Here is a 27551-nt window from a genome sequence, read left to right on the forward strand (position 1 = left end):
CATTTCTCTAGCTTTCATCGGTCTAAAGTGTTTGCAATTTGTAACTTTCACTCTTGGGCTTCAGAGATATTAGATCTGTTTCCTATCTTTTGAATGTGTGTGGTGATATGAATTGTTGGAAGGTGTCACCAGACTCTGCCTGCTTATGGTTATGCTGTGAGAGAAAAGTCACCTTCGGTGAGATTGTATCATTAGTGTACAATCTCATTAGATGATTTCATTCCAAAGAAGTCCATTATATCCCCCTGCTATTGATTGTAGCACAGCCTTGAAGTTGCAGGTTTCCCAGAAAAGGGATTTTTTTTTTTGTTGTGAAAGAATTATTATGATTTTAGGAACTTTATTTTGTTTTTTGAGCATAACGGGTTTCTTAGGCTAGTCATATTATTGAGTTCAGTTTACTGCAGCAGTGTAGCAGGCAACTTTACTTATTTTACTTCTTTGTTGTTTTATTTTTTATGTATGTTTATGCTAATAGAGTAAATGTTGTATGATTAATTTTTTATTGTTTCACCTGGAAAGGCTCCCAGACTTTTTCAGTATGGTACTAGCCATAGATCTTTGTTTTGGTTGATTGGTTGACCTGTCAAACTCTCCTGACTTACAAGGTACCTTGATCACAAATGTGGTTTTCTTGAGTGAGGCTTACTCTTGTATTCTGGTGGTGCACACCCTTGAGATTAAACCAAAAGTTGTTAATCCAGTGTTGTATACATGTTTTACATAAGGCTTGTTTTAAGCCTTATGCTTACATGAGGATAATGTTGAACTGTGTCTTGAGATTTCAGGACATTTGTACATATAATTGAAGTATTTAGTCACAGGTGATGGATTCCTCCACTAATCTTGGTTGTAGGCTCACCTGGCCAAAGGCCAAGTAAGCACATGCTCTCAGTTGGTATCCATTGCCTGTTGTCCATTATCTTGTTTAGGATTTTAGTATACATAGGAAATACTATGCTTATCAGGGCCCTGCACCCATAAGAAAAAATTAATGTATTTCAGGATGACTGTTATGAAATAGAAAAAATTCAATATTCATTCATATCTTAGCCTAAACCAGCTACTCAATTTATTAAGCATTTCCTATGGAAGGATGGACAGCTAATTAACTGTGTACCAACTGCCATGACCTGGATTTGAACCCATGCAGGCTTGACCCAGGGTGGCCCTTAAATTTTTTTATGGTCAGCATCACTAACTGTTACACCAGTGAGGTTGCTGCTGTTTATTTGATTGATCATTTATGAAGGAAGGTAATACTTTGATATAAGTACATATTTCTCATTTACTACTTAAGTTTGAGAAAAATGAAGGAAACTGCCTGTCATATAAAGGGAAAGATAAAAATGATAACAAAACATATTTTCTGGCAGTTAGGAGTCCAATCTTCTAAAAGTGCTATAGGCCCCCATGGAAGCTTAATTAGGCACTACTATAATCCAGTGTTGTTCATCATCTATCAGTGTCATATGCTTGTTATTTGAATTTTCTTCTCTGAAATTACAAGGCCAATTTGAACCAAACATAGCAGAGATAGACCTTGGGTGACTCCTTTTCAAAAGTGTGTCCAGTGACCCTGACTACCTTTCAGGATGACTGCTGCTACTAGAAACAAGAAATTTCTTCAGGTAGCTATAACTTCATCTTAAGACAGAATTGACTCAGGTCTGAGGCTGTAGCAACATAATTATGAGTTATTCAACGTGTGATGTGGATTTTTCTGTAAAATGTATAATTTGGGTGATTTTTGGCCTTCATGCAAATTAGGCCCATTATAAGAAATTCACAGGAAGATCTATTCTGAAACCACAGAAGCAATTTGAACCATCTTGCTCAGAGTTGAATTTTAGTGGCTTCTTTTGACTGTCTGGCAATCTCAACAACTGAAATTTCATCACATATCCAGAACTAATTTCTTTTTATGCATATTTGGTTCATATTTAAACCATAGCTAGAGAATTATAAGCTGTTTAACATACAATATAGGTTTTTCTGTTGACCTGTATTTTTCCTGATTTATGCAGATTTTTAGAATTAGGCTTATTTTGTCAGAAATTCACTCACTCAAGCTTTTGTGAGCCTCTTATTTCATTAGCTGTTTCTGATGTGTCTCTTTGACATACACTTCTGTCAAGATCATATGGTAATATTGTATCATCAGACAGATATCGAGACCTAAGATTTCCATTCCTTTATTAGTAGAAAAAGTGATACAAGAAGGGAACAAAGTCAGAGCATGTCTTGCTAAAGGGAATCCTAGTGATCTCCCATGGGACAGTTCTTTACAAAATCTTTGTGGAGCTTTGGTTGTAAACAGAATGTAGATCCATAGTTTGCATTGTTGATTAATTGTACTAGATCCAAGAATAAGTTACCTAGCAGTAAAATTTCAACAGAGCTTTGACTTTAATGGCATCATCTTTTATAACTTCTCATTATGCTACTTTTAGGAAACTGGATATTTATGTAGGAGGTTTTAGTCCTTTGCTGGATATAAAAGGAACTTTAATGTTTTTCTTTTCAGAAGGTGGATGTTGGTTCTGGTTGCATTTATATTATTGTGTAAGCCTTTATACCAGGCAACAGTATTTAGCATGGTGTAACAGCTAATGCATGAGCTTCTTTTGTCTTTGCAGTTTTGCACATTATCATAAGGTGTTTTATTCTCCTACTTGTTTCTCAATTTGAGATGCAACTTGTCCTCACTATTGGAGCTGTGATTCCTCCTTGCACAGCATCCACCTTGACAAGATTCCAAGCTTGTTGTGTTGCTGACTGTTGGGTCTCTTGCAAATGATGACCCTTATTTTAATTGCCTCACTCATGGCAACTGCACTTCTACTAAACATCACTTCATTCCTGAGAGATGTTTTGTTTTTCCAGACATAATTTATGTCCATCAAGTACACTGCTCAAACATTGTCTTCTGCTGTACCATTGTTTTTCCTTTTGAAGAGTAAGGCAGATCTTGTGACGCTTTACCATATTCACCATGCAGAAAGAAGTATAGTACTCTTTTTGATGGACTGACATTTTAAGTGAATTTCATGCAATTTTTCAACATATGAATATATTGAAGCTTGACGATATCTCATTACAGGTTAAGATTAGTTCATACTCATAGTTTTGCATTGAAACTGATATGGTTTTATAGATGATTAATCCTATTTTGATACAGTCCAAGAGAACCATTCCTGTGGAACATAATACATTGTATACCAATAAGACAGAGAAAAACTTATTTTGGTCTCAGTCAGGATCAGAATGAAAAGATGTTTGTTTGCTCATTTAGGCTAATTTGAGCCTTTGTAAGCATGGAACATTTTATGTTGGATCACAAAGTTGATTGTCTTTTCATGACCAGGCTATAACCCATACAGTAAAGAAAGTAGGTCAAGCCATGGCTTTTGGAAGGACTTTCACATTGGATGAGAGTAGCAAAGAGGTGTAGGGCATAAGACAAACAACTTGAGTTGATGATACCTATGTTTAGATGTGATCAGTCTTCCTTGTATGGTTCTTGGGATGTCACTTTCAGAGGAGGAGGATCCAGAGTGAATGCAAAATTGTTAATGAAGATAGTTTTTCATTAGATATGCTCTCTGATGCTCATAATGCCCCATCATGAGGTGAGAAGTTGTGGTTTTGAAGTTTGAAAAACCAAATCAATGAAGGCAGAGACCTTTGATCATCTATTTATTTTCCTGTCACTTCCTTCCCCTTCTGTCCTTTTCTGAGAAGAAGAGATTCTAATCACATATAGTAACTGGCCCTTTGCACAGACTCCAGTGGGTATTAAGGAAGGAAACTTGGTAGCATGGAGGTGCAATGCACACTCCATACATGGTACATCATAGTTTCAGCCAGCCTAATGATTATTATGGTGTTAAAGAAGGTGAAATTCTGATGGTTCCACCTTATTTAGGTTATTTATGGGGTTAATTGTGCTTTGATGCCTTTCCCCTTTGCAAACATGTGCTCTTTCTGATGCTTGCATGGCTCTGCCTGCGGTAGAGAAATGGTTTTTCATACTTCAGAAACTATATTTTAGTGAGGATTAAAGTCTCAAGCCATTTTAAGATTTCAGAGAGAATCCACTCAATTAAGTGTTAAGTTAGTGTGCAAAGTGACGCAAAGTAAGATGTACTTACAGTATATAGTGTAGTGTGGAATATCATGTTGCACATCAGTATAGCATAAATGATCTAAAAGGTTGTATGTACTGTATCTCATCCACCCCAGGGAATTGGGAATGGAGTTATAATGGTAGATAGGTAGAAGAAATATAGAACAGAAGGATTTTATTTTTAGTGCAAATCAGAATTGTTTGGAATATGGAATTAAGTATATTTCCCTTATTTAAAGTTAGTGAGATCTCATTAAGAAAAGGGAATTAGTTTTTCAAAAAATTACTGCCTTAATATTAATGCTCATGGGGAAAACCTGTACAGGTAGAATATAGAAAATCTGTAATCCTCAATCCTTGGTACCAAGCAGTGTTCAAATTTTTTTGGATCTTGGAAATATGGTCACTGATTTTGGTCTGAATACATCATAATCAACAGAGTATATTGCATATATAATGTAGGCTTTAAATGTAATTTGTTTGTAATAAATGTATAAATATACAGTATTATATAAGTAAGTTGCACTACTTAACCAAAATCCTTCCTTGTTTCCATTCCTAACACCTTAAGAATCTTTCAAGTGATGCTCTTATGATCCCTTATCTCACCTTTGTGAGATATCCACTTTCTGCTGAATGGTAAGTGCAGTGTGCTTCCCTTTAATACACTGTGCCAAGCACTGTCATGTGTACACTTTTTGGATATTGTTGTAAGGTTATGATTTATAAGAATATCTCATAGATAGCAGAGAAAGGCATGGAGATGTACTGTCATGTGTTCAGACAGCAAGAATGGTGGCCATGATGATAACAGTAAACATTGGTAAATAGTGGCCTAATCTGGAAACTCATGCTCCAAGTTTATTATAATCTTTAATGCAATGGACCATGGATTTTGGTACTTTAATCGTGTTAGAAACATGGATTTCAATATTCTGCCTGTACTTTTTGAGGGATGTTTTTCTGTAGATGTCCACAGTTTTTTATTTGATATTTCAATTTTCACCTACAGACAGACTTTCCAATGAGCATCTCAGTAGGCCTTTGCTTGTGGGATTGATTTCTGTTGATATAATGTATGAGGTCAGCTGATGCTTGTTTACAAGGACTTAATAGCTACTTTGTAACCTGTGTAGACTATAACATCAGAGCTTTGCTTATGTGGAAATGCACTCTGCTCCACTGATTAGTCATTCTTTTAGTCTCTTGGTGTGTGGTAGTTTGCTAGTCTATGATATGATGGTTGATGTTGTCCTCATTCTGAATTCTTGCTTTTCATTGATGTTAAGATCAGTATTCCTTGATTTTGTTTCTTACAGGATTCAGAAGTTAAGCATTTTGTTTTGGAAATTCAAGGATTACAAAGACCTAAGTGACACCCATTCACAGTCTATTAGTGCCCATTTTCCTCAGGACCTCTGCAAAACTGATCTTCATAATGTCAAGCACTCCATCATAAATAGAAAGTGTACTTATTTGACTTCTTCTTCTACAGATAAATATTTCTCTTCCTTAATCAGAAGCATCTCTGGTAATGTTTGAAATTCAACCTTTCCCCTTCTTGTCCTTGCTGATCAATCCACATTATAGCTGAACTCTCCAACAGATTAAACTGCTGTTTTTGGTACCTTGTTTTCCCTTTAAATCATCTTTGGGTGATTCTCCAGCTAATCCTTTATCATTATCTCCTCCCGCTAATTCATATCATCTATATTTTCCTTGCACAAGCTCTTCCAAGGGCTTTCCCAACTCATAGGACTTTTTCCATTGGTGAGAAATGTAGGTTCTGCAGAATGAAAAATATTTTTCTGCTGAAGGCTGAACTCAGTGAGCATCAGCTTAATTTTCCTTTCCCTTCCTACCCTCTTTCATTTTTGCAAAATCGTTTCTTGGTTGAGGGCAGTAACAAGCTTAAGACAGTTGTCACTGATTTATGAATGACTAAGTAATGGGGTGGAGCACAACACTGCATCAGCTAAGCCAGGATGTCATAGTCTTGGTAACTTACTAAGTGGTTGTTGAGTCCCTTTGAATGAGCATCAGCTGACCTCATACATCTTATGGAAGTTAAAGGTAGGGAATTATCAAGGATCCCTCCCAGTTTTGTGGGAGTTTAGATGGAAATTAATTCCTTGCAAGCACAGGCTTTCTTAGATTCTCATAGGTCTCTGCCTTTGATAGAGAAATGGTGTTTCATTCTTTAAAAGATGCATTGCTTCCACTATACACACCAGTGCTTGTTTGCTTTAACTCACCTTTAAACTTCACACAGTATATATCCACATAATAGTTATTGTTTTTCTCATTTTAATTCATGCTTCTTCGCTTTTATCCATAGTCAACTCATTTACCCAGGGCAGTTATTTGACTTGAAATATTGTTGTACCTTATCTGACATTATAGAAATGGTTACAAAAAAGAAAATTGACATCATAAAAGTAGCTGCATTATATTTGATTTAGATAAACCATTAAGGAAAATTCTTTGGTACGAGTTTTCAGTTTTGTTTTTCCTGACAAAGTGATATGTGGTGCATAGTGACTATAGTGTCTGACAAATTACTTCCTTAGTCCATCATGCTGGTGTTGGAGATTATGCCATTTTATAATGATAAAGACCAAAATGTAAATAAACAGAAACTGGACTGGTAGTATGGATCCTTAAGATTTTTCACTCTTATAGAGAAAATTCATTAATTGCTTCATAATCCATCAACCTTGTAATGTTGTTTTGTTAGATAAATAGCTGGAGGAATTGCATATAATGGTAGGCCACTTTGATGATAAGTGTGGGGATGATGTTACAAGGAAATGCTAGTAAAGACAAAGTTCTTATCTTTCAGAGATGGATACTCACAAAGTAACTTTTGTTTGAATGAAGAGCTAGATATTAATGAGTTTAAGGACCTAGGTGTGATGGTCAGTAAAGATGACTGTGGGAAAGTGAAGTTGATTGCAATCATGTAAGAAAAATTAAATTAGATGTGCAAAAAAATTATGGTGAATGGGAAATATTTAATTGTGGAGTAGGCATGGGGCTTACATGATTGAATGCTTATTCCATCTCTTATATAAGGATGTAAAATCGAGGTATTCTTAGGACCAGATAGGTAAAGGATAGGTAAAGAGTAGAATGATAAAGATGTGTACCTTTGGTAGTACAGTTCATCTGTGTTTGTGTTCAATTGAATGGCATGTATGTGAAGGTAGAAGCGTAATGGTAGACTACTGTCTCACTTGATAGATTAACAACATGAATATTGAAATGTTAAAAAGTGCTTACATAAGTGTGGTAACCCATGTACACTTAAGGACACTGAATAGAATGAGGATATGTGTGTGAGGACATACACACAATTCACTGTGTATAGATGGGATTGGAATTTATGGAGTGATATACAGATAGGCAAGGGTTGCCAGACAAAGAGCAAATTGTTGAGATAAATTTCTATTATGGGAATTTTGAAATTCATGACATTAAGAAAGTAGATGACAATGTAAAATATGATATCTAGAAATTTTATTCATTGTTCTGAGAATAAGAGTGGGAAGAATAATTACATCATTGTATGTGAGAGAGGTGAGTAATTGCACATGTAGGAAGAACTTTCATACTGTGGAAGAACTGAACTGGAATCAATGAAAGGGAAGTAAAGTGAAAATAGTAATGCAGAGTCATTATTTGTTGTGCCTGTAATAATTAGCCACCTTGCTGTATGTCGCTGGTTTTAAGTTTGTAGCAAGATGTTTACACGTCATTTCTATTCATAATATGATTGCCATGAGAACAGTGTGTAGCACAATTTTGCTGAGGATGTTTAGGGTAAGAGCGAATTAAGAAAACATGAATACAGTGTAGGTGCGAAAGAATTGCAAAGTGCCTTTATAGTAACTGTAGATTTCGATCGTGATTATGAATTTATCACTATTCCCTTCATCATTCATATAAGGCGATTCAAGTACTCAAACAGTTATCACAGTTACGTACGGTTATAGTAGGAATGAGTTTTTCATTGATGAGTTTTCCGCTCTTCAATCCAACCTTTTCACTTTGTGTGAAATAACAAGATATGAAGGGTATACAACATTCTTCCAGCAGTAGCTAGAAATGCTCAGAGATAGTAGTACCTCAGTGATAATGGAGAAATCTGTGTTTATGGAGGCATCTTTTTCTTAATTTCCACTTGTTAGGTTCTTTCATGTTAATGATTTGAATAGTATGCTGCAGCCTTTGCACTGTATGGAATGAATGAGAAGAGATCAAGTGTATTGTTACATATAAAAAAGATTTTTTCTTTGCCATGCATCAAGTATGTTTGATGACCTTTCATTTAGCCCTTCTAGACAGGCCCAAAACTTGGAAGAATATTTGAGTATATTAGAAGTGTAGCTAGTTACTCCATTTGTATTTGTGTCCAGAAGTCACAGCAGGCACTAAGCAAGTCAGATAAGGTACATTAGAATAAATTGATGCTATTCTAAAAAAGATTTAGAAATCTAGGGTCTTGAATTCAGGAAAGATTGGCAACAGAAATCATATCCAGTCCAAACTGCAGAAGTTAGCCTTACCTAAAATGTGATCAAAATTTTCATATACCTAGTTGCCTCTCACACCATAGTAAGGTGGCTTCAGGAGCAAACAAGCAGTAACTTTGTTTACAAACATCAAATCCATGGCTGTCATGCGAAGTGTAATGATATTAGAGCTTCATACTTGGAACATTACTGCAGGAAGTTTCAGGTTCTCGATTCCTGTTTTGTTAACATGTCTTCCAAGGCCTTCTCCTTTTGTAGCTGCTTACAATAGATCTAAACTGTACTGTAGCATTTATTACTACAAGTTGAGATTATTTTCAATTGTTAAATCAGAAAAATGGTATTGAGTGACCTATCTTAGTCTAAAAAGTGAATGTCATTGTTGTTTTATCCTTTGCAGTTCTGTTGTTGGATGATAAGACCACTAATTGAATTAAAGTCATTAACAAGGGAAATGTAGAAAAGGAGAAATATGTATGAGAAAAAGTATTTCATATGTAGAATTGTTCATGAGTAATAATTTTGGTAACTAATGGCGATTAGCACTTGATGATCATCTTTGATATGACTGTCTGTTAAAACAGGGTGCCCATTGCTATCATAAATTATAAGTTATCGGGCAAGAATGTCTTTAATCAGTTTTCACTGGCAGTACTTAAGAACCTGGACAAAACCATTAACCACCAGTTAATGGTTTTAACTGATGCCTTTAACTGATTTTCACAGTCAGTAACTTAAGAACCTTGTTAGAATCTTTAACCACTTGCATTGAGGAACTGTATAAGTTGCTATCTAAATGTGAGTATCTTCAGCTTTTCTTTACTTGCTGTGGTCAGAGCTGCTACCATGGTTTGTTCACAACCACTTTTTTTAAGCCTTCTCCAGAGCTTTAATTGTAAAAGAATTTTTTTTTAAAGAAAATTGTTCATCATCTGTCGATACTATTATATAAAACTTTGTATCATCTTCAGGGAAGATTGAATTGCCCTGTGATATCTCTGATGTTCTTCATATCACCTACATTAATACTCATGTATATATTGTTGACTTTACTGCTCCTGCACTTTGTTTAAACATTCATCATGCTGTTGTGTTTTGATTCTCATGTTCTAAGTTAGCTTGTACTGTCACTGATACAGTTTATCATTACTTTTAGTTTGTTATCATTATTTTTAGTATGCAATATCACTACTTTAGTATAAACTGCTTGTGTGTTGTCATTTCTGTGCTTGTTCAGGCTTGAACACCTGCTGATGCACACTTGTTTACATTAATCGTGCATGAAATATCTTACCATTTTCAACAGTTGTTTCTCAGATTTTTTGTGCCCTTTTCCAAGATGTATAAACTGGAATATATAACATTTAAGAGCCTTTAAACTTCAGAAAAGGTTCTTAGAGGAAGGGGAATAACCATTTAATTAGTTCCTCCTTCTAAACTTATTTAGCACTATTTCAAAGGCCTTTCTTTTTTGTGTTTTGGAGGAACACATAAAATTTTGTAGGTCTCCATTCTGTGTAATCACATTATATAGTCATTCTATTTTAATATAAGGGTTAGAATTTTATATCTCCGGCAATGATGTTGTGTGGCATTTGGTACGCTTGTGCCCTCATTGCTTCTTCATTTTTTTCTCAATTTCACCTTAACTCATCACAGGCTTTTTTCTTTATCCTGTCTGTGGAAAAGGAATCATCTATGATTTGTTGGGTATGTGATTCTTTTTCATGTAATCTGTTCTGAAAATTTGAGAAAATCTTCATGTACCTTTTTCATGAGTCTTTATAAAGCATTTTTTCTGTTATGTGCATAAGTTGAGAGTGATCATTTGATATGGTAAAAGATCCATCTGTAGGTATGCTTTATTAGAATGTCACTCCATTGATAGTATTTATTTCATCTGCCCCATGCTGGCCTGTGGTTTTTAGTTGTGTTTTTGGAGGCAAAAGAATCCACTAGTAGATGTTGCACTGCATTGTTAGTCAGAGGTCAAAGTCATTAAAGAAGTGAGAGCTAGAGAGTCTCAAATATCTTTAAGATGGAATTGAGGCAATATTTAGTGTATCCCTGAGAAAGGAGATCAATCTAGGGCTCCTGCCGTAGGGATAGACTGCATCAAAGTTTATTATCAAGTAAAATAGAAAGATAGAAGGATCGTTGCTAGATCAGAAGTACACTCCTTTATGATACAAGGTGTGCCATCTTTACCATACCTGTTGCCTTAGCCAGGCTTTTATCCAGGATTTTGTGAAAAGGGGAGCCAATTACCAGCTCAGAATAATAGTGATTTAAGATCATGTTGTATATCAGAGAACTTAGCACTCTTTGAGTTATTTGGATGTTATATTTAATGACTAATATAAGTGAAATTCTCATAATGCTAATTACAGCAGTTGTGCAAAAGTAATTTTTTTTGACTCCACAGACCGTTTGACAGCATAAAACAACCAGCAACTGTAACTGCAGGAATTTTGTTTGATGAAGCAAATTGCTATGCATTTAGACAAAGAATTTCATTGTCTTAGATGTACCTTACTGTTTTAGGGAGCTGATGAAACAAACAAGGTTATCCCTTGGGTTACCAGTGAAAATTACTGAAACACCTAAGTAAACATATGTATACTTTTTAGAATAGTACTAAGAATGTACAAATTGTCATCATTGTTTTGTATTTTGTAAAGTATAGTACTGTATACTTTCCAGTGCATAGCTCATGGTGCGGTAGCAATTGCCCCCATCGTCCCCCTCCCCTCCTTGGATAAACCCCTGCCCTTAGCAAGGAAGAAATATAAGAGGGCATAGGTTCAGTGGAAGGAAATTGAGGGGTAGACTAGATGTGGCTTCATCTGAAGTAGAGTTAGAAGGGGCTAAAGGTTTAGTAGAAGAAGAGATGTAGGACCCCATCCAAACCAACAGTGCAGTCCTGGTCCCTCGGAACATCAGCACCAAAGCTGCATAAGGGAGAGCACTGAGTCCTACCAGAAGGGAGGGATAGGGGCAGCTATGTCCTATTGGAAAAGATTGAGATGAGATATTGGTTGGAAGACCCTATGGGGCAGAAATAGTGTATGGATAGTAGAGGTTCAGAGATGAAAATGAGATTGAATGTGTTGGAGGAGTGATCATGACAATCAGCAGTTTATCATAGGTGTTTGATTATTTGTTTCAGATTGTTAAGGATGGACAAAGATATGACTTTGATGCCATCATAATCATTCTGAATTGAGTGAAGCCATTCCTCATAATATGCCTGGAATTCCCCGATGTACAGGATTTCAGTGTGTGAATATGGAGATTGCAGTGCCTAATTGCAGGATGTTAGATAGTTAAAGTTGTGTGTTGTTGGATAAGTAAGGGGGAAATACACAAAACATAAAACCAAATTATTTAGGTTAAAGAAATTTTGAGCTAGATGGCTTCAAGTTGGTAGTGACAAGATCCATTTGGCAGACAATAAGTGTTTTTGTTTGCAGTAAGCACAAGTACTACCCATAGAGCAGAAACTGGTAGAGATTATAGTTAGAAGCTTAATATTTAAGAGGAGGGGCAGCCTTGGACATTTAGGTTTCAGAGAGATCAGGTGAGGAATTAGACACTTTGTATTCATCAAAGGGAAGGTTGGATATGAGACTGTGAATACTGTAGAGAGGGGTAGAAAAAGAGCCAGATCGAAGAGTAGTGTTGTTAGAGATTAGGATGGTCTCAATTGCTTGATGGAAGTCAAGGTGGCTCCCTGAAACCATTCTTCCTTCCTTGACTGGTAGTGTCTTTCAGAGGTTCTTTAATCCACTTCAGATATAAGGAAATATATATATAGATATGAAAGACATTACTGGACTCAAACTGCTTTTGGTTACACCATGAGTTAAAAGTCACCTTCGGCAAGGTTGTATCATTGGAATACAATCTCATTTCATTCAAAAACTTTTCACTACAAAGTAGTCCATCCTTTCCTTGCTGTTGATTGTAGTGTATCCTTGAAGTTTCATGAACTCCTTTAGAAGGCTTTCTTGGAGCTGTATATTGATTGTAATGATACTGTGTACATGATATTTTTATACTAATACTGTATTTGATGGTATACTATGAAGAGATTGAAAATTAACTGACAGACTCACTTTTTTTTATGACATGATTGTTCTTCATGTTCTGGGTTTACATTCTGCAATAGATTTTTTGATATCATAACTGTGCTGGTTTACTAAGAAATTTGTTTTTTAGGATATCTACCTATTTTTCTTGAAGTTTTTCTGCCATAAGGTTGTAATTTAACATTGAACCTTGTGCATGAGTTTTCTCCGAAACTCATGTTACATGATGTTTAATTGTACTATGCTAATCTTCGATAACTAGATTGATGGTTTTGTTGCAGCGTACTCTGCGCATTGCTCCAAGCACTTCTTGCTTGCAGGTCATAGAGGTGGATTTCAGTGTTGCATGAAGCACAGAAACATGATCTTAATAACGTGTTTAGGCATGCTTTGTGGTTAGTCACCAGGGCAGTTACCGCTTTATGAAGGTGTATTATGTTTGGCTCTAGATTCATCTTCAACTCTCCCAATGAGAAGATTTTTAGCCTCTGATGGTACTCTTCCTGTAACAGTGCCATCTTGCAATAGCACCATATGACTCTGGCTTTGTTTCTTCCTGCAAGAGCACCAGAGGACTCTAGCGCTGCCTTTTCCCATGCAGCCGTATGCTTAGACACTGCAAAACCTCTTCCACTGCAGTTATACAGCATGATGCCATAATACTATTTTTCTGCAGCAGGTCCATAGGACTTTAGCATTTCCTTTTATCCTGCAGGCGCACCTTGGGATTCTGACACCACCCCTCCCCCATGCTGCAGTAGCAAACAAGACTCCAGCATTACCACTACCTTAGAAGTAGCATCACAGAACTCTGGCTTTATTTCTTCCCCTGCAATAAAACCATGAGACTCCAGCATTTCCTCTTCTCCATAGCAGCACCGTAGGACTCTGACTTCACCTTTTTTTCCTGCAGCAGCACTTCAAGATTCAAGCTAATTTCACCTCTCACCTTTCACTATTGGAGCAATAGTAACAGCTGTCCTTGTAGCTGCATATCTTTAAGTTAACATAGTTATTATTATTACCCATGTTTCAGAACCCTTCTTAGTTCTTCGTTGTAAGGAATTAAGCTTATTTATAATATGTGTTATCCCACTTTCTTCAGAGTTGGTTACTGTATATTTGGCAGCTTATTACTGACCCTTCCTACCCTTTATTTGGTCTATGCAACTCTCAGATAAGTCTATCAGGCAGGAACTCTTTACTCTCTTGAGCATTTGTGCTTCCAACATTTAATCCTTCACTTCAGTTTTATTTATCATCAGTTTCCCATTGTTGTTTTCATATTCTTATCTAGGTGAAGTTTAGTTATTCATGTTTCTCTGGAAATCTCCCCTCAGAGAAATTTTGGAGATGCAAAGAAAAATTCTAAAATTTCATGCTGCTCAGTTGATGACATAGCAAAACTTTCACAGTTTATCTGCTCTTAGACGTGGTTAAGTCTGAAGCTTTTCATCCTTCTATTAATTCATTTACAATTCTTGTTATTTAGGAAGACCCTTTTGATTCTCTTATATTGTTTACTAGATATTCTGTAGGTGGGGGAGTTCAACTGTTCAACAGTATTTCTGAGATTATGTAGTGCTATAAGTTTGGCAAATGTTTTGTTTGTCCAGTAGTTACACAACCCAGCCTCATCAAATTCATCCCACAATTTACAAATAGAACTTCATTGAGCTAAAATTTCATTTCCTTTTAGATGTAATTCCAGTGAGTCCAAGGAATTCAATTAGGTCTTGGATGTACGGTTAAGAAATTTTCCAGAATAGACATTTTATTATTATTATTATTATTATTATTGTTGTTATTATTATTATTATTATTATTATTATTATTATTATTATTGTTATTATTATGATTGTTATTTTTTCATACATATTCACCATTTCCTGCATTAACGAGGTAGCGCTAAGAACAGAGGACTGAGCCTGAGAGGTAATATCCTCACTTGGCCTCCATCTCTGTTCCTTCTTGTGGAAAATTGATAATGGGAGGGGAGGATTTCCAGCCCCCGCTGCCTTCCCTTTTAATCACCTTCTATGACATGTAAGGAATACATGGGAAGTATTCTCTCTCCCTTATCCCTAGGGATGATTATTATTATTACTGTTATTATTATTATTTTATTATTATTATTATCCCTGGGGATAGGGGAGAAAGAATACTTCCCACGTATTCCCTGCGTGTCGTAGAAGGCGACTAAAAGGGGAGGGAGCGGGGGGCTGGAAATCCTCCCCTCTCGTTTTTTTTTTTTAATTTTCCAAAAGAAGGAACAGAGAATTGGGCCAGGTGAGGGTATTCCCTCAAGGCCCAGTCCTCTGTTCTTAACGCTACCTCGCTAATGCGGGAAATGGCGAATAGTTTGAAAGAAAGAAAGAAGACATTTTATTATTATTATTATTATTATTATTGTTGTTATTATTATTATTATTATTATTATTATTATTATTATTATTATTATTATTGTTATTATTATGATGTATCTGCCACTCTGTCATCAGACACATTCAACAAACCTTCAAAATACTCATTCCATGTGAGAAGGAGATGGAATGAGTATTTTGAAGGTTTGTTGAATGTGTCTGATGACAGAGTGGCAGATATAGGGTGTTTTGGTCGAGGTGGTGTGCAAAGTGAGAGGGTTAGGGAAAATGATTTGGTAAACAGAGAAGAGGTAGTAAAAGCTTTGCGGAAGATGAAAGCCGGCAAGGCAGCAGGTTTGGATGGTATTGCAGTGGAATTTATTAAGAAAGGGGGTGACTGTATTGTTGACTGGTTGGTAAGGTTATTTAATGTATGTATGACTCATGGTGAGGTGCCTGAGGATTGGCGGAATGCGTGCATAGTGCCATTGTACAAAGGCAAAGGGGATAAGAGTGAGTGCTCAAATTACAGAGGTATAAGTTTGTTGAGTATTCCTGGTAAATTATATGGGAGGGTATTGATTGAGAGGGTGAAGGCATGTACAGAGCATCAGATTGGGGAAGAGCAGTGCGGTTTCAGAAGTGGTAGAGGATGTGTGGATCAGGTGTTTGCTTTGAAGAATGTATGTGAGAAATACTTAGAAAAGCAAATGGATTTGTATGTAGCATTTATGGATCTGGAGAAGGCATATGATAGAGTTGATAGAGATGCTCTGTGGAAGGTATTAAGAATATATGGTGTGGGAGGCAAGTTGTTAGAAGCAGTGAAAAGTTTTTATCGAGGATGTAAGGCATGTGTACGTGTAGGAAGAGAGGAAAGTGATTGGTTCTCAGTGAATGTAGGTTTGCGGCAGGGGTGTGTGATGTCTCCATGGTTGTTTAATTTGTTTATGGATGGGGTTGTAAAGGAGGTAAATGCAAGAGTCCTGGAAAGAGGGGCAAGTATGAAGTCTGTTGGGGATGAGAGAGCTTGGGAAGTGAGTCAATTGTTGTTCGCTGATGATACAGCGCTGGTGGCTGATTCATGTGAGAAACTGCAGAAGCTGGTGACTGAGTTTGGTAAAGTGTGTGGAAGAAGAAAGTTGAGAGTAAATGTGAATAAGAGCAAGGTTATTAGGTACAGTAGGGGTGAGGGTCAAGTCAATTGGGAGGTGAGTTTGAATGGAGAAAAACTGGAGGAAGTGAAGTGTTTTAGATATCTGGGAGTGGATCTGTCAGCGGATGGAACCATGGAAGCGGAAGTGGATCATAGGGTGGGGGAGGGGGCGAAAATTTTGGGAGCCTTGAAAAATGTGTGGAAGTCGAGAACATTATCTCGGAAAGCAAAAATGGGTATGTTTGAGGGAATAGTGGTTCCAACAATGCTGTATGGTTGCGAGGCGTGGGCTATGGATAGAGATGTGCGCAGGAGGATGGATGTGCTGGAAATGAGATGTTTGAGGACAATGTGTGGTGTGAGGTGGTTTGATCGAGTAAGTAACGTAAGGGTAAGAGAGATGTGTGGAAATAAAAAGAGCGTGGTTGAGAGAGCAGAAGAGGGTGTTTTGAAATGGTTTGGGCACATGGAGAGAATGAGTGAGGAGAGATTGACCAAGAGGATATATGTGTCGGAGGTGGAGGGAACGAGGAGAAGAGGGAGACCAAATTGGAGGTGGAAAGATGGAGTGAAAAAGATTTTGTGTGATCGGGGCCTGAACATGCAGGAGGGTGAAAGGAGGGCAAGAAATAGAGTGAATTGGAGTCATGTGGTATACAGGGGTTGACGTGCTGTCAGTGGATTGAAGCAAGGCATGTGAAGCGTCTGGGGTAAACCATGGAAAGCTGTGTAGGTATGTATATTTGCGTGTGTGGACGTGTGTATGTACATGTGTATGGGGGGGGGGGTTGGGCCATTTCTTTCGTCTGTTTCCTTGCGCTACCTCGCAAACGCGGGAGACAGCGACAAAGTATAAAAAAAAAAAAAAAAAAAATTATGATTGTTATTTTTTCATACATATTCACCATTTCCTGCATTAACGAGGTAGCGCTAAGAACAGAGGACTGAGCCTGAGAGGTAATATCCTCACTTGGCCTCCATCTCTGTTCCTTCTTGTGGAAAATTGATAATGGGAGGGGAGGATTTCCAGCCCCCGCTGCCTTCCCTTTTAATCACCTTCTATGACATGTAAGGAATACATGGGAAGTATTCTCTCTCCCTTATCCCTAGGGATGATTATTATTATTACTGTTATTATTATTATTTTATTATTATTATTATCCCTGGGGATAGGGGAGAAAGAATACTTCCCACGTATTCCGTGCATGTCGCAGAAGGCGACTAAAAGGGGACGGAGCGGGTGGCTGGAAATCCTCCCCTCTCGTTTTTTTTCAATTTTCCAAAAGATGGAACAGAGAAGGGGGCCAGGTGAGGATATTCCCTCAAAGGCCCAGTCCTCTGTTCTTAACGCTACCTCGCTAATACGGGAAGTAGCAAATAGTATGAAAAAAAATATTTCTATATCCATTATTCTTTGTCACTGTCTCCCGCATTAGCGAGGTAGCGCAAGGAAACAGACAAAATAATGACCCACCCCACCCACATACACATGTATATACATACATGTCCACACACGCACATATACATACCTATACATTTCAGCATATACATGTATATTCATTTCTTTTCTTTTTTGCTTTGTCGCTGTCTCCCGCGTTTGCGAGGTAGCGCAAGGAAACAGACGAAAGAAATGGCCCAACCCACCCCCATACACATGTATATACATACGTCCACACACGCAAATATACATACCTACACAGCTTTCCATGGTTTACCCCAGACGCTTCACATGCCTTGATTCAATCCACTGACAGCACGTCAACCCCGGTATACCACATCGCTCCAATTCACTCTATTCCTTGCCCTCCTTTCACCCTCCTGCATGTTCAGGCCCTGATCACACAAAATCTTTTTCACTCCATCTTTCCACCTCCAATTTGGTCTCCCTCTTCTCCTCGTTCCCTCCACCTCCGACACATATATCCTCTTGGTCAATCTTTCCTCACTCATTCTCTCCATGTGCCCAAACCATTTCAAAACACCCTCTTCTGCTCTCTCAACCACGCTCTTTTTATTTCCACACATCTCTCTTACCCTTACGTTACTTACTCGATCAAACCACCTCACACCACACATTGTCCTCAAACATCTCATTTCCAGCACATCCATCCTCCTGCGCACAACTCTATCCATAGCCCACGCCTCGCAACCATACAACATTGTTGGAACCACTATTCCTTCAAACATACCAATTTTTGCTTTCCGAGATAATGTTCTCGACTTCCACACATTCTTCAAGGCTCCCAGAATTTTCGCCCCCTCCCCCACCCTATGATCCACTTCCACTTCCATGGTTCCATCTGCTGCCAGATCCACTCCCAGATATCTAAAACACTTCACTTCCTCCAGTTTTTCTCCATTCAAACTCACCTCCCAATTGACTTGACCCTCAACCCTACTGTACCTAATAACCTTGCTCTTATTCACATTTACTCTTAACTTTCTTCTTCCACACACTTTACCAAACTCAGTCACCAGCTTCTGCAGTTTCTCACATGAATCAGCCACCAGCGCTGTATCATCAGCGAACAACAACTGACTCACTTCCCAAGCTCTCTCATCCCCAACAGACTTCATACTTGCCCCTCTTTCCATAACTCTTGCATTCACCTCCCTAACAACCCCATCCATAAACAAATTAAACAACCATGGAGACATCACACACCCCTGCCACAAACCTACATTCACTGAGAACCAATCACTTTCCTCTCTTCCTACACGTACACATGCCTTACATCCTCGATAAAAACTTTTCACTGCTTCTAACAACTTGCCACCCACACCATATATTCTTAATACCTTCCACAGAGCATCTCTATCAACTCTATCATATGCCTTCTCCAGATCCATAAATGCTACATACAAATCCATTTGCTTTTCTAAATATTTCTCACGTACATTCTTCAAAGCAAACACCTGATCCACACATCCTCTACCACTTCTGAAACCACACTGCTCTTCCCCAATCTGATGCTCTGTACATGCCTTCACCCTCTCAATCAATACCCTCCCATATAATTTATACCTCTTTATACCTATAACTTATACCTCTGTAATTTGAGCACTCACTCTTATCCCCTTTGCCTTTGTACAATGGCACTATGCACGCATTCCGCCAATCCTCAGGCACCTCACCATGAGTCATACATACATTAAATAACCTTGCCAACCAGTCAACAATACAGTCACCCCCTTTTTTAATAAATTCCACTGCAATACCATCTAAACCTGCTGCCTTGCTGGCTTTCATCTTCCGCAAAGCTTTTACTACCTCTTCTCTGTTTACCAAATCATTTTACCTAACCCTCTCACTTTGCACACCACCTCGACCAAAACACCCTATATCTGCCACTCTATCATCAAACACATTCCACAAACCTTCAAAATACTCACTCCATCTCCTTCTCATATCACCACTACTTGTTATCACCTCCCCATTTGCGCCCTTCACTGAAGTTCCCATTTGCTCCTTTGTCTTACGCACTTTATTTACCTCCTTCCAGAACACCTTTTTATTCTCCCTAAAATTTAATGATACTCTCTCACCCCAACTCTCATTTGCCCTTTTTTTCAGCTCTTGCACCTTTCTCTTGACCTCCTGTCTCTTTCTTTTATACATCTCCCACTCAATTGCATTTTTTCCCTGCAAAAATCGTCCAAATGCCTCTCTCTTCTCTTTCACTAATATTCATACACAGACATATACATATATACACATGTACATAATTCATACTTGCTGCCTTTATTCATTCCTGTCGCCACCCGGCCTTACATGAAATGACAAACCCCCTCCCCCCGCATGCGCTTGAGGTAGCACTAGGAAAAGGCACTCAAAGGCCACATTCGTTCACACTCAGTCTCTAGCTGTCATATATAATGCACCACAACCACAGCTCCCTTTCCACATCCATGCCCCACAAGAATTTTCATGGTTTACCCCAGATGCCTCACATGCCCTGGTTCAATCCATTGACAGCACATCAACTCCGGTATACCACGTCGTTCCAATTCACTCTATTCCTTGCATCCCTTTCACCCTCCTGCATGCTCAGGCCCTGATCGCTCAAAATCTTTTTCACTCCATCCTTCCACCTCCAATTTGGTCTCCCTTTTCTCCTCGTCCACCTCTGACACACATATCCTCTTTGTCAATCTTTCCTCACTCGTTCTCTCCATGTGACAAAACCATTTCAATACACCCTCTTCTGCTCTCTCAACCACACTCTTTTTATTACCTCACATCGCTCTTACCCTTTCATTACTTACTCGATCAAACCACCTCACACCACATATTGTCCTCAAACATCTCATTTCCCACACATCCACCCTCCTCCGCACAGCCCTATCTATAGTCCACGCCTTGCAACCATATAACATTGTTGGAACCACTATTCCTTCAAACATACTTATTTTTGCTTTCCGAGATAATGTTCTTGCCTTCCTCACATTTTTCAACGCTCCCAGAACTTTTGCCCCCTCCCCCACCCTGTAACTCATTTCCACTTCCATGGTTTCATCCACTGCCAAATCCCCTCCCAGATATCTAAAACACTTCACATCCTCCAGTTTTTCTCCATTCAGACTTACCTCCCAGTTGACTTGTTCTTCAACCCTACTGTACCTAATAACCTTGCTCTTATTCACATTTACTCTCAGCTTTCGTCTTTCACACACTTTACCAAACTCAGTCATCAGCTTCTGCAGTTTCTCACCCGAATCAGCCACCAGCGCTGTATCATCAGCGAACAACAACTGACTCACTTCCCAAGCCCTTTCATCCACAACAGTCTGCATACTTGCCCCACTCTCCAAAACTCTTGCATTCACCTCCCTAACAACTCCATCCATAAACAAATTAAACAAACATGGAGACATCACGCACCCCTGCCGCAAACCAACATTCACTGAGAACCAATAACTTTCCTCTATGCACTATTCATGCATTTCGCCAATCCTCAGGCACTTCACCATGAGCCATACATACTTTGAATATCCTCACCAACAAGTCAACAACACAGTCACCCCCTTTTTTAATAAATTATTATTTGTAGTAATATTAATATGAATATTAATATTAAGTTTTTATCGAGGATGTAAGGCATGTGTACGTGTAGGAAGAGAGGAAAGTGATTGGTTCTCAGTGAATGTAGGTTTGCGGCAGGGGTGTGTGATGTCTCCATGGTTGTTTAATTTGTTTATGGATGGGGTTGTTAGGGAGGTGAATGCAAGTGTTTTGGAAAGAGGGGCAAGTATGAAGTCTGTTGGGGATGAGAGAGCTTGGGAAGTGAGTCAGTTGTTGTTCGCTGATGATACAGCGCTGGTGGCTGATTCATGTGAGAAACTGCAGAAGCTGGTGACTGAGTTTGGTAAAGTGTGTGAAAGAAGAAAGTTAAGAGTAAATGTGAATAAGAGCAAGGTTATTAGGTACAGTAGGGTTGAGGGTCAAGTCAGTTGGAAGGTAAGTTTGAATGGAGAAAAACTGGAGGAAGTAAAGTGTTTTAGATATCTGGGAGTGGATCTGGCAGCAGATGGAACCATGGAAGCGGAAGTGGATCATAGGGTGGGTGAGGGGGCGAAAATTCTGGGAGCCTTAAAGAATGTGTGGAAGTCGAGAACATTATCTCGGAAAGCAAAAATGGGTATGTTTGAAGGAATAGTGGTTCCAACAATGTTGTATGGTTGCGAGGCGTGGGCTATGGATAGAGTTGTGCGCAGGAGGATGGATGTGCTGGAAATGAGATGTTTGAGGACAATGTGTGGTGTGAGGTGGTTTGATCGAGTAAGTAACGTAAGGGTAAGAGAGATGTGTGGAAATAAAAAGAGCGTGGTTGAGAGACCAGAAGAGGGTGTTTTGAAATGGTTTGGGCACATGGAGAGAATGAGTGAGGAAAGGTTGACCAAAAGGATATATGTGTCGAGGTGGAGGGAACGAGGAGAAGTGGGAGACCATATTGGAGGTGGAAAGATGAAGTGAAAAAGATTTTGTGTGATCAGGGCCTGAACATGCAGGAGGGTGAAAGGAGGGCAAGGAATAGAGTGAATTGGATCGATGTGGTATACCGGGGTTAACGTGCTGTCAGTGGATTGAATCAGGGCATGTGAAGCGTCTGGGGTAAACCATGGAAAGCTGTGTAGGTATGTATATTTTGCGTGTGTGGACGTTATGTATATACATGTCTATGGGGGTGGCTTGGGCCATTTCTTCGTCTGTTTCCTTGCGCTACCTCGCAAACGCGGGAGACAGCGACAAAGCAAAAAAAAAAAAAAAAATTAATATGAATGAAAAATAGTAAAGGGAATGTGGTTGGGGGAGCTGAGGAGACTGTTCCAAAATGTTTTGGACATATGGAGGGAATGAGTGTGGAAAGGTTGACAAAGAAGATATATTTCTTAGAAGTGAAGGGAACAAGAGGAATGGAGACTAAACTGGAGTGGAAGGATGGAGTGAAAAAGATTTCGAATGATTGGGGCCTGAACATGCAGGAGGGTGAAAGGAGTGCAAGGAATAGAGTGAATTGGATCGATGTGGTATACCGGGGTTAACGTGCTGTCAGTGGATTGAATCAGGGCATGTGAAGTGTCTGGAGTAAACCATGGAAAGCTGTGTAGGTATGTATATTTTGCGTGTGTGGACGTTATGTATATACATGTCTATGGGGGTGGGTTGGGCCATTTCTTCGTCTGTTTCCTTGCGCTACCTCGCAAACGCGGGAGACAGCGACAAAGCAAAAAAAAAAAAAATTAATATGAATGAAAAATAGTAAAGGGAATGTGGTTGGGGGAGCTGAGGAGACTGTTCCAAAATGTTTTGGACATATGGAGGGAATGAGTGTGGAAAGGTTGACAAAGAAGATATATTTCTTAGAAGTGAAGGGAACAAGAGGAATGGAGACTAAACTGGAGTGGAAGGATGGAGTGAAAAAGATTTCGAATGATTGGGGCCTGAACATGCAGGAGGGTGAAAGGAGGGCAAGGAATAGAGTGAATTGGATCGATGTGGTATACCGGGGTTAACGTGCTGTCAGTGGATTGAATCAGGGCATGTGAAGTGTCTGGAGTAAACCATGGAAAGCTGTGTAGGTATGTATATTTTGCGTGTGTGGACGTTATGTATATACATGTCTATGGGGGTGGGTTGGGCCATTCTTTCATCTGTTTCATTGCGGTACCTCACTAATGCGGGAGACAGCGACAAAGCAAAAAAAAAAAAAAAAATTAATATGAATGAAAAATAGTAAAGGGAATGTGGTTGGGGGAGCTGAGGAGACTGTTCCAAAATGTTTTGGACATATGGAGGGAATGAGTGTGGAAAGGTTGACAAAGAAGATATATTTCTTAGAAGTGAAGGGAACAAGAGGAATGGAGACTAAACTGGAGTGGAAGGATGGAGTGAAAAAGATTTCGAATGATTGGGGCCTGAACATGCAGGAGGGTGAAAGGAGTGCAAGGAATAGAGTGAATTGGAATAATGTGGTATACTGGGGTGGATGTGCTATCAATGGATTGAACCAGGGCATGTGAAGTGTCTGGGGGTAAACCATAGAAAGGTGTGTGGGGCCTGGTTATGGATAGGGAGCTGTGTTGTGGTGTATTATGCATGACAGGTAGAGAATGGACGTGAGAGGATGTGACATTTCTTTGTCTGTTCCTGTTGCTCCTCAGTAACACAGGAAACAGCAATCAAGTATGAAAAAAGGAAATTATTATCATTATTATTATTATTATTATTATTATTATGATGTATCTGCCACTCTATCATCAAACACATTCCACAAACCTTCAAAATACTCACTCCATCTCCTTCTCATATCACCACTACTTGTTATCACCTCCCCATTTGCGCCCTTCACTGAAGTTCCCATTTGCTCCTTTGTCTTACGCACTTTATTTACCTCCTTCCAGAAACATCTTTTTATTCTCCCTAAAATTTAATGATACTCTCTCACCCCAACTCTCATTTGCCCTTTTTTTCAGCTCTTGCACCTTTCTCTTGACCTCCTGTCTCTTTCTTTTATACATCTCCCACTCAATTGCATTTTTTCCCTGCAAAAATCGTCCAAATGCCTCTCTCTTCTCTTTCACTAATATTCATACACAGACATATACATATATACACATGTACATAATTCATACTTGCTGCCTTTATTCATTCCATCGCCACTCGCCACACATGGAATAACATCTCCCTCCCCCATCATGTGTGTGAGGTAGCACTAGGTAAAGACAACAAAGGCCCCATTCGTTCACACTCAGTCTCTAGCTGTCATATATAATGCACCACAACCACAGCTCCCTTTCCACATCCAGGCCCCACAGAACTTTCCATGGTTTACCCCAGACGCTTCACATGCCTTGATTCAATCCACTGACAGCACGTCAACCCCGGTATACCACATCGCTCCAATTCACTCTATTCCTTGCATCCCTTTCACCCTCCTGCATGTTCAGGCCCCGATCACTCAAAATCTTTTTCACTCCATCCTTCCACCTCCAATTTGGTCTCCCTCTTCTCCTCGTTCCCTCCACCTCCGACACATATATCCTCTTGGTCAATCTTTCCTCACTCGTTCTCTCCATGTGACAAAACCATTTCAATACACCCTCTTCTGCTCTCTCAACCACGCTCTTTTTATTTCCACACATCTCTCTTACCCTTACATTACTTACTCGATCAAACCACCTCACACCACATATTGTCCTCAAACATCTCATTTCCAGCACATCCATCCTCCTGCGCACAACTCTATCCATAGCCCACGCCTCGCAACCATACAACATTGTTGGAACCACTATTCCTTCAAACATAGCCATTTTTGCTTTCGGAGATAATGTTCTCGACTTCCACACATTCTTCAAGGCTCCCAGAATTTTCGCCCCCTCCCCCACCCTATGATCCACTTCCACTTCCATGGTTCCATCTGCTGCCAGATCCACTCCCAGATATCTAAAACACTTTACTTCCTCAGTTAGTTGTGTAATACCTACTTCATTGTTTTCCATGTTTAGGGTCTCGGCTTTCCATCTCCAGTGTATCATATGTTATCCAACCAAGTAAAGCCTCCTTCAACAGAAGGTATTTTCCTTAAATGCGTAAAAGATATTATCCAGATACTTCCATCCTCATGCCTACAGGCCTTCTGCTGAGAATTATAGAACTAAAGGCTATGGAAAATGGAAACTGAAAGGAATGAGTAAGGGTTATTTCAAAGGCAAGGCTGTAGGGATGGTTGGAGCATAGTACTGTACACTGTTTGTCTCATAAACACCTGTTAAGGTAAATTCAAAACATTTCTTCATGTAGGAGTATATGATTTTTTTTCATAGGGCTTCCCTAAAGAATGGGTACCTTCTCACTTGAATGTGTTCTTCAGTACATCCAAGGAAACACCCTTTTCCCTCATCAATTTACAATTTGATTTTCTCTCCAGATTTGCTGCTCATAATCATTGTATCATGAACTGCAAACAAGTGTCATCAAGATCTGCATGAGAGTGTGCTCTCACTGATTTTAGTTTGTCTTCATTCTGCTATAGTTTGTATCTTCACAACGTATGGGTATTTCATCTTTTTGTGTTGTTTAGTTTCATCATAGCTTTTTTATTATTTTTGGGTCCAAAGTTTGTTCCCCATATTTGAATAAGCTTGAATAATTCTGATTTGTGATTATGAATTACTATTGAAACTGTAAGGCATAATTTATCAAGATCAGAGCTGTGGTGTTCAAAGGCAAAAAAAAAAATTGATCATTCAGTCTCAGGGATTTTTATTTAGATAAAGACGTTACCTGTATAATGACTTGAAAAGGCTGCATCTTTCATGTAGTTTGCATGATCTGTCTTTCGGGAAATATTTAACTTTTAGTATTATAGGATTCTAGAATCCATAAATGTTGTGGTGCTTTTTAGTAGTTGTTAGTGTTCAGTTCTTTCTAACCAGTAACTTGGATCTACCCATCATCGACACATCTTCCACTTCTTTCTGTCCTTCCATCAGGTTTGGGGTGATGCAGCCATCCAGATCTTCTTCAGCTTGTCACCTTGCTGGGGTGGTCTCATCACCCTCGCATCATATAACAAGTTCAGCAACAACTGCTACAGGTAGGCTGAAGTGCTGGCCCCCTGCTTCACCCCACAAATTTTACCCTCACTTGTCATTGCCTTTCCCTGCCAGGTGTTTGGAGAAGCAGCGGTGCAGATCTTCTTCTCCCTTGGTCCATGCTGGGGTTCTCTTATAGCTCTTGCATCCTACAACAATTTCAACAACAACATCTTCAGGTATTTTGCCCCAGTGTCTGGGTTATTTTGAGACACTGTCTCGCTCTGTGTGACTGCATGCAGTCCTAGTCCTTTATGGGCACAGGATATTACTGATGGACCATTTACCAGAAAGTCTCTTCATGTCACCTTGTGTAGACTTCTTTAATAAATGCTATAACTTACATATTTCCAAGAATGGCATCTATAGGAAAAGGTGACAATTACTTAGCCAAATGAAATGATCTGCTTGCATGACACATGTAATAGGTGATGAATTGCTTTATTCCTAATGCTGTACTAAATCTGCAATGCATTGTTAAGCAAAAAAGGAATTAATGCCATCTGTACCAGGTTTAAACAAAATTTTTCATGATTACCTATGGTAGTGAAAAACAGAAAAAAACAGTACTTAACGCTTTGGCATTCTAGTGACATATAGTGTCATCCAAAAAAGTTACGTTTGTGTTCTGATGATACATATTGCGTCATTCTAAAAACACGCTTACATTTTGATGGCACTGTATTTGTCATCCACTTCGAAAATTCCCCAAAAATCCATTTTTGCATCATTTGTTGCATCAGATATAAAAATAAAGAAAACATAATCTGAAATAGTGGAGATGATAAAGAATCTTTATAAATATTAATCATGGTGCTCTACTCTTTTAATAATGACTCATGACTGTATTGATGGTGCGTAAAATTGATTAATGCCTAGCAGGAATTACCACATATATAGAATTACCACTTGGCCCCATATAATGGTGGAGTTACATTCCTGAGATTTGTTGCTTCAGTTTATAAGTAACTGAAATCCATATTGTAATGAGGGGTTACATTCTTGAGCAAATATTTTCCAAACTTAACTCTGATGGATGGACTGTACCTAAAACAGCTTACTACCAATGTACCACACTCATGATGTATTTTAAACAATGATTAACAAAAACCCACTGAAAAAGGTACTAAAAGAGGTGGTGATTAGACCATGAGGTACTGCTGGAGTGGGATGGGGTGGAGT

General features: G+C 38.8%; 1 protein-coding gene across 4 annotated transcripts in view; it reads left to right on the forward strand.

Moving 5' to 3' along the window:
• LOC139746768 (sodium- and chloride-dependent glycine transporter 1-like) overlaps positions 1–27551 on the forward strand; it is a 457242-nt gene that overhangs the window by 335595 nt on the left and 94096 nt on the right. For 2 of the 4 annotated variants that reach the window (XM_071658276.1, XM_071658278.1), the window contains exon 8: positions 26268–26371. In XM_071658276.1, the coding sequence (XP_071514377.1) occupies positions 26268–26371 (104 nt within the window). Of the gene's footprint in view, positions 1–26267; positions 26372–26444; positions 26549–27551 lie in introns of all 4 variants that reach the window. The other 2 variants (XM_071658275.1, XM_071658277.1) reach the window with 1 other exon arrangement.

This window comes from Panulirus ornatus, chromosome 66 (genome assembly GCF_036320965.1).
Source record: "Panulirus ornatus isolate Po-2019 chromosome 66, ASM3632096v1, whole genome shotgun sequence".
Classification (NCBI taxonomy): domain Eukaryota; kingdom Metazoa; phylum Arthropoda; class Malacostraca; order Decapoda; family Palinuridae; genus Panulirus; species Panulirus ornatus.